The 12128-nt window shown below is 35.0% G+C and overlaps 1 protein-coding gene across 1 annotated transcript; it reads right to left on the reverse strand.

The window, feature by feature from the left end:
* Positions 1-7422: 7422 nt before the first annotated feature.
* LOC125676646 (interleukin 17-like protein) lies at positions 7423-8455 on the reverse strand. Its single transcript, XM_056160797.1, has 2 exons — positions 8441-8455; positions 7423-7974 (listed from the first exon to the last, which is right to left on the reverse strand). Exons 1-2 carry the CDS (start codon positions 8453-8455, stop codon positions 7423-7425), a joined length of 567 nt encoding a protein of 188 aa, XP_056016772.1.
* Positions 8456-12128: the final 3673 nt, after the last annotated feature.

Raw genomic sequence — 12128 nt, forward strand, 5'->3', positions numbered from 1 at the left:
TTTCATATGTGGGTTGATTAGGAGTAGAAGAGGACCCCTGTTGTTTTTCAGGTCAAAAGGTCAGGGGTCAGTCTACTCTGGATATAGGAATATAATGTCCGCTCAATATCTTGAGAACCCTTTGCTTGAAAGACATCAAACTTGGCACACTAGTACATCCTAAGGAGTAAATGACCCCTATTGATTTTGAGGTCATATGGTCAAAGGCTAAGGGTCAAACTGGGCCTAGGAATATACTGACCATTCAATGTCTAGAAAATCCTTTGCTTGACAGACATCAAACTTGGTACACCAGTACATCTTCAGAAGAAGATGACCCCTATTGATTTTGACGTCACATGGTCGAAGGTCAAGGGTCAAACTGGACATAGGAATATACTGTCCGTTCAATATCTTGAGAACCCTTTGCTTGACAAACATCAAACTTGGTACATTGGTACATCTTCAGAAGAAGATGACCCATATTGATTTTGAGGTCACTTGTGTAAAGGTCAAGGGTTATCCTGGACATTGGAATATACTGTCCACTCAATATCTTGAGAACCCTTTTACTTGACAGACATCAAACATAGTACACTGGTACATCTTCAGGAGAAGATGACCCATATTGATTTTGAAGTCAAAAGTCAATAGTTGAACTGGACATAATAATATATTGTCTCCTATATTTTAAGAATTATTGGCTTGATTAACACCATACTTGGTACACTGGTACAGCATAAGGAGTAGATGACCCCTATTGATTTTTAGGTCACATGGTCAATTCACTCTTGACATAGGAAGATATTTTCTGCTCAATATTTTGAATTGATGATACTACTATCAATTAAATGATGTGTGTGTATAACCCTTTTCAATTTTGCACCATGGGGGGCATATGTGTTTACAAACATCTCTTGTTATACTAACTATAAAATTGGAATTCATAATTGTCAATTTTCACACAGCAGGGGTCAGTGCTTGTCCTATTCTTTCAGTCATATTCTTTATGAAATTTGTGAGATTAATCACTAGTACTGTTAGATGTTATAAACTTCACATATGAATACGTCACAGGACACACACAATTCTATTGGAGCAACATACATTGTATTAACTTCTATAGCTACCAACAAAAGTTAAGGTAAAATCGCTACTACAGCTACTCCAATAGAATTGTATGTGGTAGGGGCGGGTACCTACGAGGATTCATCATCCCCTGTTCACCAATCACACCCGTCTTGAAAAATTTCTTTTTGGATTATGCACTGTGAATTCCCCATGAATAAAACATGTAGAAATGGGATTTGACATATGCAAAGAATTGACATAATGCAATAATATTACAGTGGCTAAAACAAACTTCTTTACAATCTCTGACAGACAAATCTAAACACAATGAAACAATTACGTGTTTGATTCTCTTGTATGAAAGATGAACATAACAAACAGTGATCAAACTCCTATATACAATTCAAAATAGAGAGTTGGGCAAACACGGACCCCTGGACACACCACAGGTGGGATCAGGGGCCTAGGAGGAGTTCACAAGCATTCCCTGTCGACCGGTCACACCCACCGTGAGCCCTATATCTTGATCATGTAAACGGAGTTATCGGTAGTCAACATGAATGTGCCAAGAATGGCATAACAATCGGCATGAAGCACGGCAGACACCATTTGACCCAATGATAGGTTGTATTGACGAACTAGATCGTTATAACGACCATTGAGTTTGCAAAATGCTGACTTCAATCGAGACTGTTGAAACTCCTTTACCTTAAATTATTTGTGTTCATGATAAACGAAGACCAAATACTTAATTATGAAAAGATTCAAATCTCAACAGGGGTCTATGTGATTAGCTTCCTACAAGTAACATAGCTATGTCACCAAATGAAATAGTTTGAAGCTGTTAGTTTTCGGGTCACATGTGACTTTAATAATGGATGTTTAAATGTGTGTTTGGACACAAGTATAATGGTTTTATAATATATTTAGTATTTTTTGTAGAAAATATTTGAGACGATGGTATAATATACAGCGATTTAAGGCCCTTACCGTACGCTGAGTTTTCTAAACCGTAATTCCAATGATTTTATAATGTATTTCTCTGATGTGTCCCGATATTTTCACAGAGAGCCACAGATACGTGTATGCAGCTAGCGTCTCTACATGGTAAATCAGACTCGGTATTATCCAGTTTGTTTTGGCCATTCTGCTGAGTAAATCGAACACGACATTATCCAGTTTGTTTTGGCCTTTCTGCTGAGTAAATCGAACACGACATTATCCAGTTTGTTTTGGCCTTTCGGCCGAGTAAATCGAACACGACATTATCCAGTTTGTTTTGGCCTTTCTGCTGAGTAAATCGAACACGACAATATCCAGTTTGTTTTGGCCTTTCTGCTGAGTAAATCGAACACGACATTATCCAGTTTGTTTTGGCCTTTCGGCCGAGTAAATCGAACACGACATTATCCAGTTTGTTTTGGCCTTTCGGCAGAGTAAATCGAACACGACATTATCCAGTTTGTTTTGGCCTTTCGGCTGAGTAAATCGAACACGACATTATCCAGTTTGGTTTGGCCTTTCGGCTGAGTAAATCGAACACGACATTATCCAGTTTGGTTTGGCGTCTATATAGGGTAAAATCGAACTCGACACTATACATTTTGTTTTGGCCTCTCTGTCGGATAAATCTAACTCAACATTATGAAAGGCAAATATAGCGAACAGTGATCAATCTCATAATTCCTATAAAAGATGGGCAAACACAGACCCCTGGATATACCAGAGGTGGAATCAGGTACCTAGGAGGAATAAGTATCTCTTGTCGACCGGTCACACCCGCCCTGAGCCCTATATCCTGATCAGGTAAACGGAGTTATTCGTAGTCAAATTCAGTGTGCCAAGAACGGCCTGACAATCGGTATTAAACACGTCAGACAGCATTTGACCCAATGATAGATTGTATTAATAAGCTAGATCGTTATAAGTTATTATATATAGTAAGCTAGATCGTTATAACGACCATAGAATTTACGAAATGCTGACTTTAAACGAGACTGTTGGAACACCTGCACCATCAACTTGTTTGTCAGTAGCTTACCTCAATTTAAAAAAACAAAACTGGCTATACGCAGAACAAGCTCTTGCGTATCGAATCAGTTGAGATATATAAACACCATATGCAGGTGATAATGGAATATTGCTACATAAATATGGGAAGTTGACGATGGAGAAGCTTAAATCATATCGTTTGTCATACAGTTGAGTTGTCGGTTAATGAAAGAATTACAAAATTTTGCAGAAGGAATTAGTTAGTTAGTTATGTTTCAAGAAATTACCCAAATTTTCCAAATCACAAATTACCCACTGAAACCGGACGCTGAAAAAACACATGAATATCACGATATGATAGAGTTTGAACTTAGTTTTTACAAAGCTAACGAGGAATCAGTCTTTTTCTACAATCATTTACATGTATTGGGGTTTTGTTACATTGAAATAAATACGTTTAGACGTTTTTAAATCAATAAGAAATTAAGCTCGTCAGCTTAACAATTGCACCATGTTCAAGCTCTATCATATCGTGATATTCACGTGTTTTTCTCTCTAAGAATAAGTGACTGACGTCATGCAAATAATGTTAAAACAATACTAGCTGTCATTTTGGTAACGACAATTTTTGTTGTAAAATTGTAATTTACTATTTCAATGACGGAAAAAATAATGTTCTTAAGCTTTTATTATTGATGTCTGTGTTAGAAAACCTATCCAGAGGCTCTGAATGATAAAAGATTACTGTATTGTCTTCCCGCACAAAAATTGATTTTTGTATAATTCTACATGTATATATTCAAAAGAATCTTTATTTTATAAAATCTTATACTTAGTTTACATTTATTCAGTGATTATGGTTTATAGTTACGCACACATAATGACATATTTTCACAGCAAAATAAAATTTCCAGATTTAGAGGTAACATTACTTGATATAGAACTCTACGAACAAAGGACAAAACTAAAGTCAGTCTTTTAATCTAAACAAGTACATGTATCGTTGTTACTATAAAATTTTAGTGTACCAATATGACGCTAATAAAAATAAAGGTAGACAGCTTGTGAATTCCGTAAATACAATTTAATATTTCGCTTTATCTGTGTACAGTTTTTATTTAGAACAAATTGGTAGGAAATTGTAAAAGAAAAACAAATATACCCTGGGTCGATCTTATAGGTCATATATTAATTGTATTTTTAGCACTATGTGGGTTTTTTTTTTATTGTCAGAAATAATTTGGCATATAATACGTTGTGGGTTAGAAAATCTAGATTTAGCGCAATTGATAGAAATGATAAGGGGTGTATTTTTATCGTATCCTGAATGTGCATAAAAGTCCAATATGGGGAATTTAAACCTTTTAAACCCTATCAATTTCAATTGATTAAACCTGGAAAAACTATTGCCAAAATATAAGTTATAGTAATCATTTATTTTTTCATAAAAAGTTCCCAGAGTAATTATGTCAGGGGGAAGTGCTGTGGTCATCGTGTTCCTCGTTGACAGAGATTAGTACGCGGTAGTTGGATATAGACAGTTTCGTGTAGTTGGCGCGGCCCGGTTGTTTGACAGTAACGCAAATAGTTTTATCTAATCATCTTTAAAGCACCGGAACACGTTTTAGAAATCAGATTACGGTTCTTTTCAAAAGATATTGTAACATTTTTGACACGTGAAGTATCGATGTCTTTATAGATTTTAACGGTCAACAAATGATTTTCTCTATTTGCCAATCGCTCGTAGTCCAATTGAATATGAACACATTAACTTTAGTTTAAAAAAAGCCCCCCCCCCCAAACCCCCCCCCCAAAAAAAAAACCCACCCCAGCCAAAAACAAAAACAAAACAAAACAAAAAAACCCCAGCAACTATCGAAGCTCGGGTTGATATAAACTGTACATGTATATTTCTGGTTGCAATTTTTAATGCAAAAATAAAACTCCTAAAGTTTGAGTAACTTGTAAAATTTCTATGATGTCCAAACTCTGAGATATATTACCCCTCTCTATATACATGCAACTATACCAAATTTCACCCACTTTATAGACAAAATTAAGCGTATATATGATAGCGTGTATTCACTTTACTCACAATGTATATAAACATAACATCAATGTCCATTTTCATTATTTCTGAAAAATAGTTTGCTTTTAGCAAGTGTCGGTTAAGTTTTAAACTAAGTATTTGCGTTGTCCATACATGTAAACTGTACATTACACGTTAGGAACGCAGTCCACTTCCCGTCGTTATGAAATTCAACCATATTTTATAATTAAACAAACAATTATATACATTTCATTATGGTTACCGAATAACGAAGCATTGCTTTGCTATTCTTTATGTATGTGTTGTATGTAGAAAGAAAAAAAACTACGGCTGGGGGAGGCGCAGAAAAATCCCCGGAATTTTTACATCTTTTTTGTTTGGTTCTGAATTTTGTCGTCTTGTCCCTTTTCAATGTGAAAATATGTGAAATATCGCGCTGTAGCTATTTCGTTCTGACGTCTTTTCATTCCAAAATACCGAGAAGACGACACAGTATAAATGAACCACCATATACATGTATAATAGATGACAAGCTTGGGTAGGTACATATGTATTCAATAGAGGAAGTCACTCCGTTACTTTAGGAATCTTAACTCTGTGGATTGTTAATTCTGGTAGCAATAAAGAAGTGAAGATAACGAATAGTTATTAATCTCATAAATTCTACAAATAATACATAACTAAGACTATAGGACCAACAGCGAGCTCTGGATATACCAGAGGTGGAATCAGGTGCCTAGGAGGAGTAAGTATCCCCTGTTAACAAGTCACATCCGCGGTGAGTCCACTTGCTACTTGTAAAAACATGATGAACATGGCCATTACATTCATCTTTATAGAAGTAAAATTAGTAAATTTCACCAAGTGGAATCTTATTTTTACCTTCCATTTCTCAGTAATGTGTAAGACAATGAGTATAAATTTCGTAGTTATATATATAGAGAAGCGATATATAACACAACTTTGAACATCACATGGAAGTTTCAAGTTCCTTAAACTTTAGAAACACAATGTGTACTACTTACATCACGAATAAGTCAAGGAATATATATCAACCTATACATCGATCTGTTGTTTGTAGCAAGTGTCCTTGAGCAGGTACACGGAATAATACGCAGTCAAAATCAGTATCTAAAGTACGGCCTATCATTTCAGACAGCATTCGACGGAACAACAGTTTGTATTTGTAAATTACTGTCACCGGTAACCGAATCTCGCTTTAGTATGAACACTCTTCACTACTGTTGCATATAATGAATAAATATTTATCAAAATTAAATCAATGTACAAATATAGAAATATACTCATTTCGTTTGAATAGGGTTCCTGGCACAGCGATGTCCAACTGACCTACGGTCCTGGCCACACTCGTCTACATGGCTGACAGTAAGAGCTGATAATAACAAACACATGTTTAAAATTCTGACAACACGAATAAAGAAATACAAAATACACGGTCTCAAACACGAACAACAAAATACGGCCTCCTATATCCTAGTAACTATGATCACAATATACTGATCACAAAATACTGTCATTATTATGAGGATATAACACAATGCACACATGGCCTTTATTACATACTGTATGATACGAGATAATCACTCGAACACTCTCAAATACTAGTAAATAGCGATATACATATACACAATATTGTACCTGTACTTTAAATAAAAAGTGAAGATAATCTCATAGTTCTTTCACGAAATTCATTATCATATTTAGTAGACTAATGCTTATATTTTTCAATGGCGCACTTCAAAATACATTTTAAAAGTTAATTTTTTAAAAACTTTTTTCATGTTGACAAGACATTTGAGTCATACTTAATCGATGCAGATCGTTCAATGACGGATGTCTTTAATTAGGTATTCCCCTATTAGATTCTTCATTATACTTGTGATCAATCTAATTTAAATCAGATCCTAGGATACGCTCACAATCGCTACGAGATGCAGAGTATACGGCGCGGATTTAAGAAGTCTGATTTTAATTAAATTGACTCGTGGTGGAAGTTTCATATTTCTTTCCCAAATCAAAATAATGTTTAATTCTTAATCAATCTGCAAAACATCTACACCTATTTATTTATCAATGATAAGCGGTGTAGAATGCTCCTTTTCCTGAATTTGTGTCAAAAGTAAACGAAGAAACATTTACAAATGAATTTATTTTGCACAATACAAAATATAAGAGTCGCTTTCATAACATGATGCGAAATATTAGTGAAAATGTTTGAAATATTCAAATAAATCAATCAAAAATAAATAAAACAAGTCTATGAGGAAAGTATTGCACAATGCCAAAATGGGAAATCGAAGAGCTCTTTTTTAACTCGGCATAGTTGGGAACGGCGGACGAAATATATTTGGATTTCTAATGCACGTACATCCTGCAGTGATCTTTTCCAGCTTGTTTTCATACGTGTATCTCCGAGTTGTAACGTCACATCCGGTTCGTCGTAGAACGTGTACGTAGTAGTATATGGGTTGGCAACGTGTACATCCGGGAGCGTTGTTCAGATCACAACAGGTGCGCGCGCTTCGCTTGCAGCAGGAAAAGCTACACTGTGCTTCTATGATTGTCTTTGGTCGTCTATTTGGATCAACGTTTTTGACAAAGTGCCAAGGGCATGTTGATTTCACAGAGCAGCTACGTGTTTCGGTATTTCGATGATTTGAAATGTTTTCGCGGGTTATATCTACAAAAGAATCTTCAACGCTATTAAGTCCCCTCAAAATCATGCCTTCCTGTCCAGGTAAAATGGCGATTGATTCATTTAGTACGTCGGTAATCAATGGTGGTAGTTGGGCTGGCTCTCTGCAAACTATTGGATTGGTTCGCGCGAAAGATATAGCAAGAAATAGGGTGATAACCTGAAACTACACAATTACAAATAACTGTAATTTTAATGACATCACATTTATTTGTTTTTCGCTATAATAGCTCTAAAACTTCATTGTTATTTCGGATTTCAAACATTTCGGTTGAGCATCACTGAAGAGACATTATTTGTCGAAATGCGCATGTGGTGCATCAAAATTGGTACCGTATAAGTTTTACATTTACCTTACTTTTAAAGTGTAGATTAGATATGCAAGTAAATTCAATTTCAATGGTAAAGAAATTATATTTTATTTATTTCTGAAGTGCAGTTTCCATATAAAATGTACAGGTGAATACATTCTTGAATTTTATTTTTATTTTAATGGAAATTCATTTGCCATATTTCTCTAAAGTGCAGATCAAATATTTGCAGATATATACATGCATTTGAGGAATTCTTGAATAATAACAAACGGTTTCTAAAATGATAACAAAGTGAATTAATCAAACCTCGAATTTTACCTCTAGTCGATGCATTTCAACCTGTGAGAGTGTAAAAGACAAGGATTATATGACTGCGCGTCTCATATATATACTAATTCCATAAAGGAAGAAAGACAGGGTGATATCTACTTAATACGAGGGGGAAGTCCGATTGCCAAATATCGCATAACGTTTTAATTGACCACTGCTTAAATAGATGCACATTTAAAAGGTTTTTATTCCTGTTTAAAGAAAGTGTTTATTTATTCTACCGGTAAAACCGACAACGCTAGTGGTTACCTCAAAAATATTTTGGTGACATCGATTATTTAAAGATTATTTTTCGCAATGGTGATAGGTCGTGTGAGTGTGTTTATCTGCTGAATGCAGATCCTTTACGGAAACGTATTCATTTAGAATTTTGAAGCATCCGTCAAGTTTTATCTATAATAAGAATGGTCTTTCAAAAAATAGAACCTGTTTGTAAGAAGAGTACAAAAGAATAATAAATGATAAATGTTTTCGATATGAGTATATTTGATATTTTGAATTTCAGTTTACATGTTTCGTTCATCAATTTAATTATTGTCATTTGAACTTGTAGGATCAGAATTTTGTCAAGTTTTCTTGAGATATACTTTTTGGTGATGTTTTCTGTATACAATAAACTTTATATCAAATGTCAATTGCCGAAGTTCAAAATACAAAGGATAAAGATACTTTGACCCACCCCCCACCCAAAGTTAATGGATCTGTGGTGTATGATTGTCGGTTTTTATGTCTTGGTCAGTTCAATATCTAACTACAATTTAAAATTCAAGATATTCTTTGAGTGGTAAACGCACTCGCTTTGTAACCAGGGGGTAGGTCGTGAGTTTGAGCCCCGCTTGTGTCATGGTTTCTACAGTATGCCATTCAATACGTCATTAATGAAACAATATTACGTATTGTGTTTATCATTGTCTGTCTTCAGAAATTTGTCGGACTGCTAAACACCATAGAATAGCCTTCTACGGGCTTTTAGTTAACAAACCGACAAATTTCTAAAGACAGTCAGTAACAAACTGTAGGAGTGTTTTGTTTGATATGTGGATATATATAAGAAAGATATACATTTGAAACGGCGTTCCAGACCACATAGCGAAATTTAGATTGTAATCACGTGATGCGTTTTATCCAATGATAGAACGTCATTCTAGTTCGAGGCGACAATTATTGTTCCGCAAAACAAAGGGAACATTCATGTTTAATTGTTTCATCACTGTAAAATTAAAAAAAGATAGAAATCAGATTCACATCAAGCCATTCCATTGTTTAACGAGGTGACTGTTGCCAATTGACAAAGAAGAAACTTTTTATGAATTGCCTAATAACACGTCATAATGGCCAAATTCCTTTCAAACCATGAATGAAAAAAAATATATTGATCCTTTAAGTTTAATTGCCTTGTCGGTTAGCTCAGTGGGAAAGGGAATAAAAATAAAAAAAATAGAAAAACAAATCCCATGAGACAGATGATCTGTACATAGTGCGTTGGAATTTTGCAAGGATTTTGCTTTCAACTAAAACTGCATTTTTGCAATAGATGAATTAAATCTTAAAAAGTTTTCAATTTTAGAAATATCATTCTACACTTCCTCAAAGTTTTATCATAATTTCAATTCTCAAAATTCTTGTATAAAGTCTGATGTTGTATTATATGTATTTATTCATTTCTTATCCATTTCATCCATATCGACGAGAAAAAAATATTATTGAACACTAATATTATTTTGGAGGATGGTACATTTTAGCTATCATATTTTTGTGAGATTTCCTTCATGCGGTGCATAAGTACATGTTTTATTCATGCTAAAACATCAGACGAATATAGAAATTTCAAAAGGTTAGCAAATCCATTTTTAGATCAAACAAGTAGAATATATTGAGTTGTGAAAAAGAAAGTTCTTTTATGAAAATTCTGAACAAAACTTCATCTATGACAACATTTAAAAGAAGGTTAAGCGAGCTGTAATGTATTGTTTATTGGTTTTAAATATTACGGCTCATCCGCATAATCTATCTATTAAGCGTTAGAGGGAGGGGAAAATAATCCATAAACTATCGTTAATTTCAATTTTAGGAACAAATTCATTTTTAATCAAAATTACGAAAGTAAGCCCAAAGTTGTGCCAGTTTTGTCACAGAGAGGAGGAAACAATAGATCACATAGTGCGGAAATGCGATTATGTTCAACTAATTCTAGACGAATTTCATCATTACCTAGACTATTAAACAAAGTTTCAAACAGTATATACCTAATACTCCTTTGTTTTGGGTATCCTAGAGGGGGATAGGACTATTCAAAATACCATCTCTTGTTAAGTATTCGTTTTACAATATCCTACCTAAAACCTTATCATGAAACCCCAAAATCAATTTCTTTACAAAAAAAAAGTGATAACGAGAATTCTTATACCCAGTGGAATGCATACATGGAAACTTATTCTTCACAATCTCTCTCTCTCTCTCTCTCTCTCTCTCTCTCTCTCTCTCTCTCGCTGGTGATTAATTACATTTTTAATAGTCTAGAGATTTGTGTGAAATGAAATAATTGCTATTGCTATGAAAATCTCACAATATAGTACCAGTAACAAACGGCTACATAAACAACGGGTGACTGATAGATTTTATATTGTTTAATTCTCGAGAATATTTTACTCATATGGAGACGCCACCATTACCGGTGAAGGGATGCGAAATTTAGGCCTATGCTCGGCGCTTCCGGCCATTGAGCAGTGAGGGTTCTTTAACGCGCCATACCTACTGTGACACGGGGCATCCGTTTTTTAAGGTCATTTCCGAGGACCTGTGACATTCACACCTGATGCCGAGCGTTCGGTGATGGAACTGTCACGACCTGTTTTAATGACGTAGGTCTATCGCGGTAAACAACAGGTGAGGACCGATCATCACACGTCCCTGCTTCCCCTTTGGTGCGTATTGCCCGTGATGTTGAATGTGAAATTATGCTGGTAAAATTATTGATACTTTGTGGAATGCTTCCTGAACAATTAAATCAAATAAAGGTGTTGGAGAATCTGAATTCGTTTAAATATTTGATTTAGAAATTCATCCATTTCCAGTTGACATAAATCACACCCCCCCCCCCCCTTCCTGTAGGATTTTATCATACTCTGACAAAGATAAAAATGAATAACCAATGGATCGTAATTGATATGCTCATTTTGTCTTAATACCCAAGTACATTCCAGTATATTTTATCTATACCAATTGTTAGGTACTAAACACTATTGATTACCCAATTTGACTTGATCAATATAAGATCCACGGCCAGTGTGACCGACTAAGATACCGAACAGTGTTCAATCTCATAACTCATATCAGGAATACAAACTTGGGAGTTAAGCTAACACGGGGAATTGGCTATACAAGAGGTGGGATCAGATGTCTAGAAGGAGTAAGCATTGCCTGTTTACCGGTCACACCCGCTGTGAACCATATGTCTCGATCAGGTAAACGGAGTAATCCACAGTCAAAATCAGTGTGCCAAAAACGGCTTAACAATCGGTATGAAACACGTCAGACAGATAGGTTGTATTGGCAAACTATATCGTTATGACGACCATACGATTGTGAAATGCTGACTTTATTCGAGACTGTTGAAACCCCTGTAACATTAATTTGTTTGTCAGTAGCCTGACTCGATTGAAAAACTTACCATACG

The sequence above is a fragment of the Ostrea edulis genome, chromosome 3 (assembly GCF_947568905.1).
Source record: "Ostrea edulis chromosome 3, xbOstEdul1.1, whole genome shotgun sequence".
Classification (NCBI taxonomy): Eukaryota; Metazoa; Mollusca; class Bivalvia; order Ostreida; family Ostreidae; genus Ostrea; species Ostrea edulis.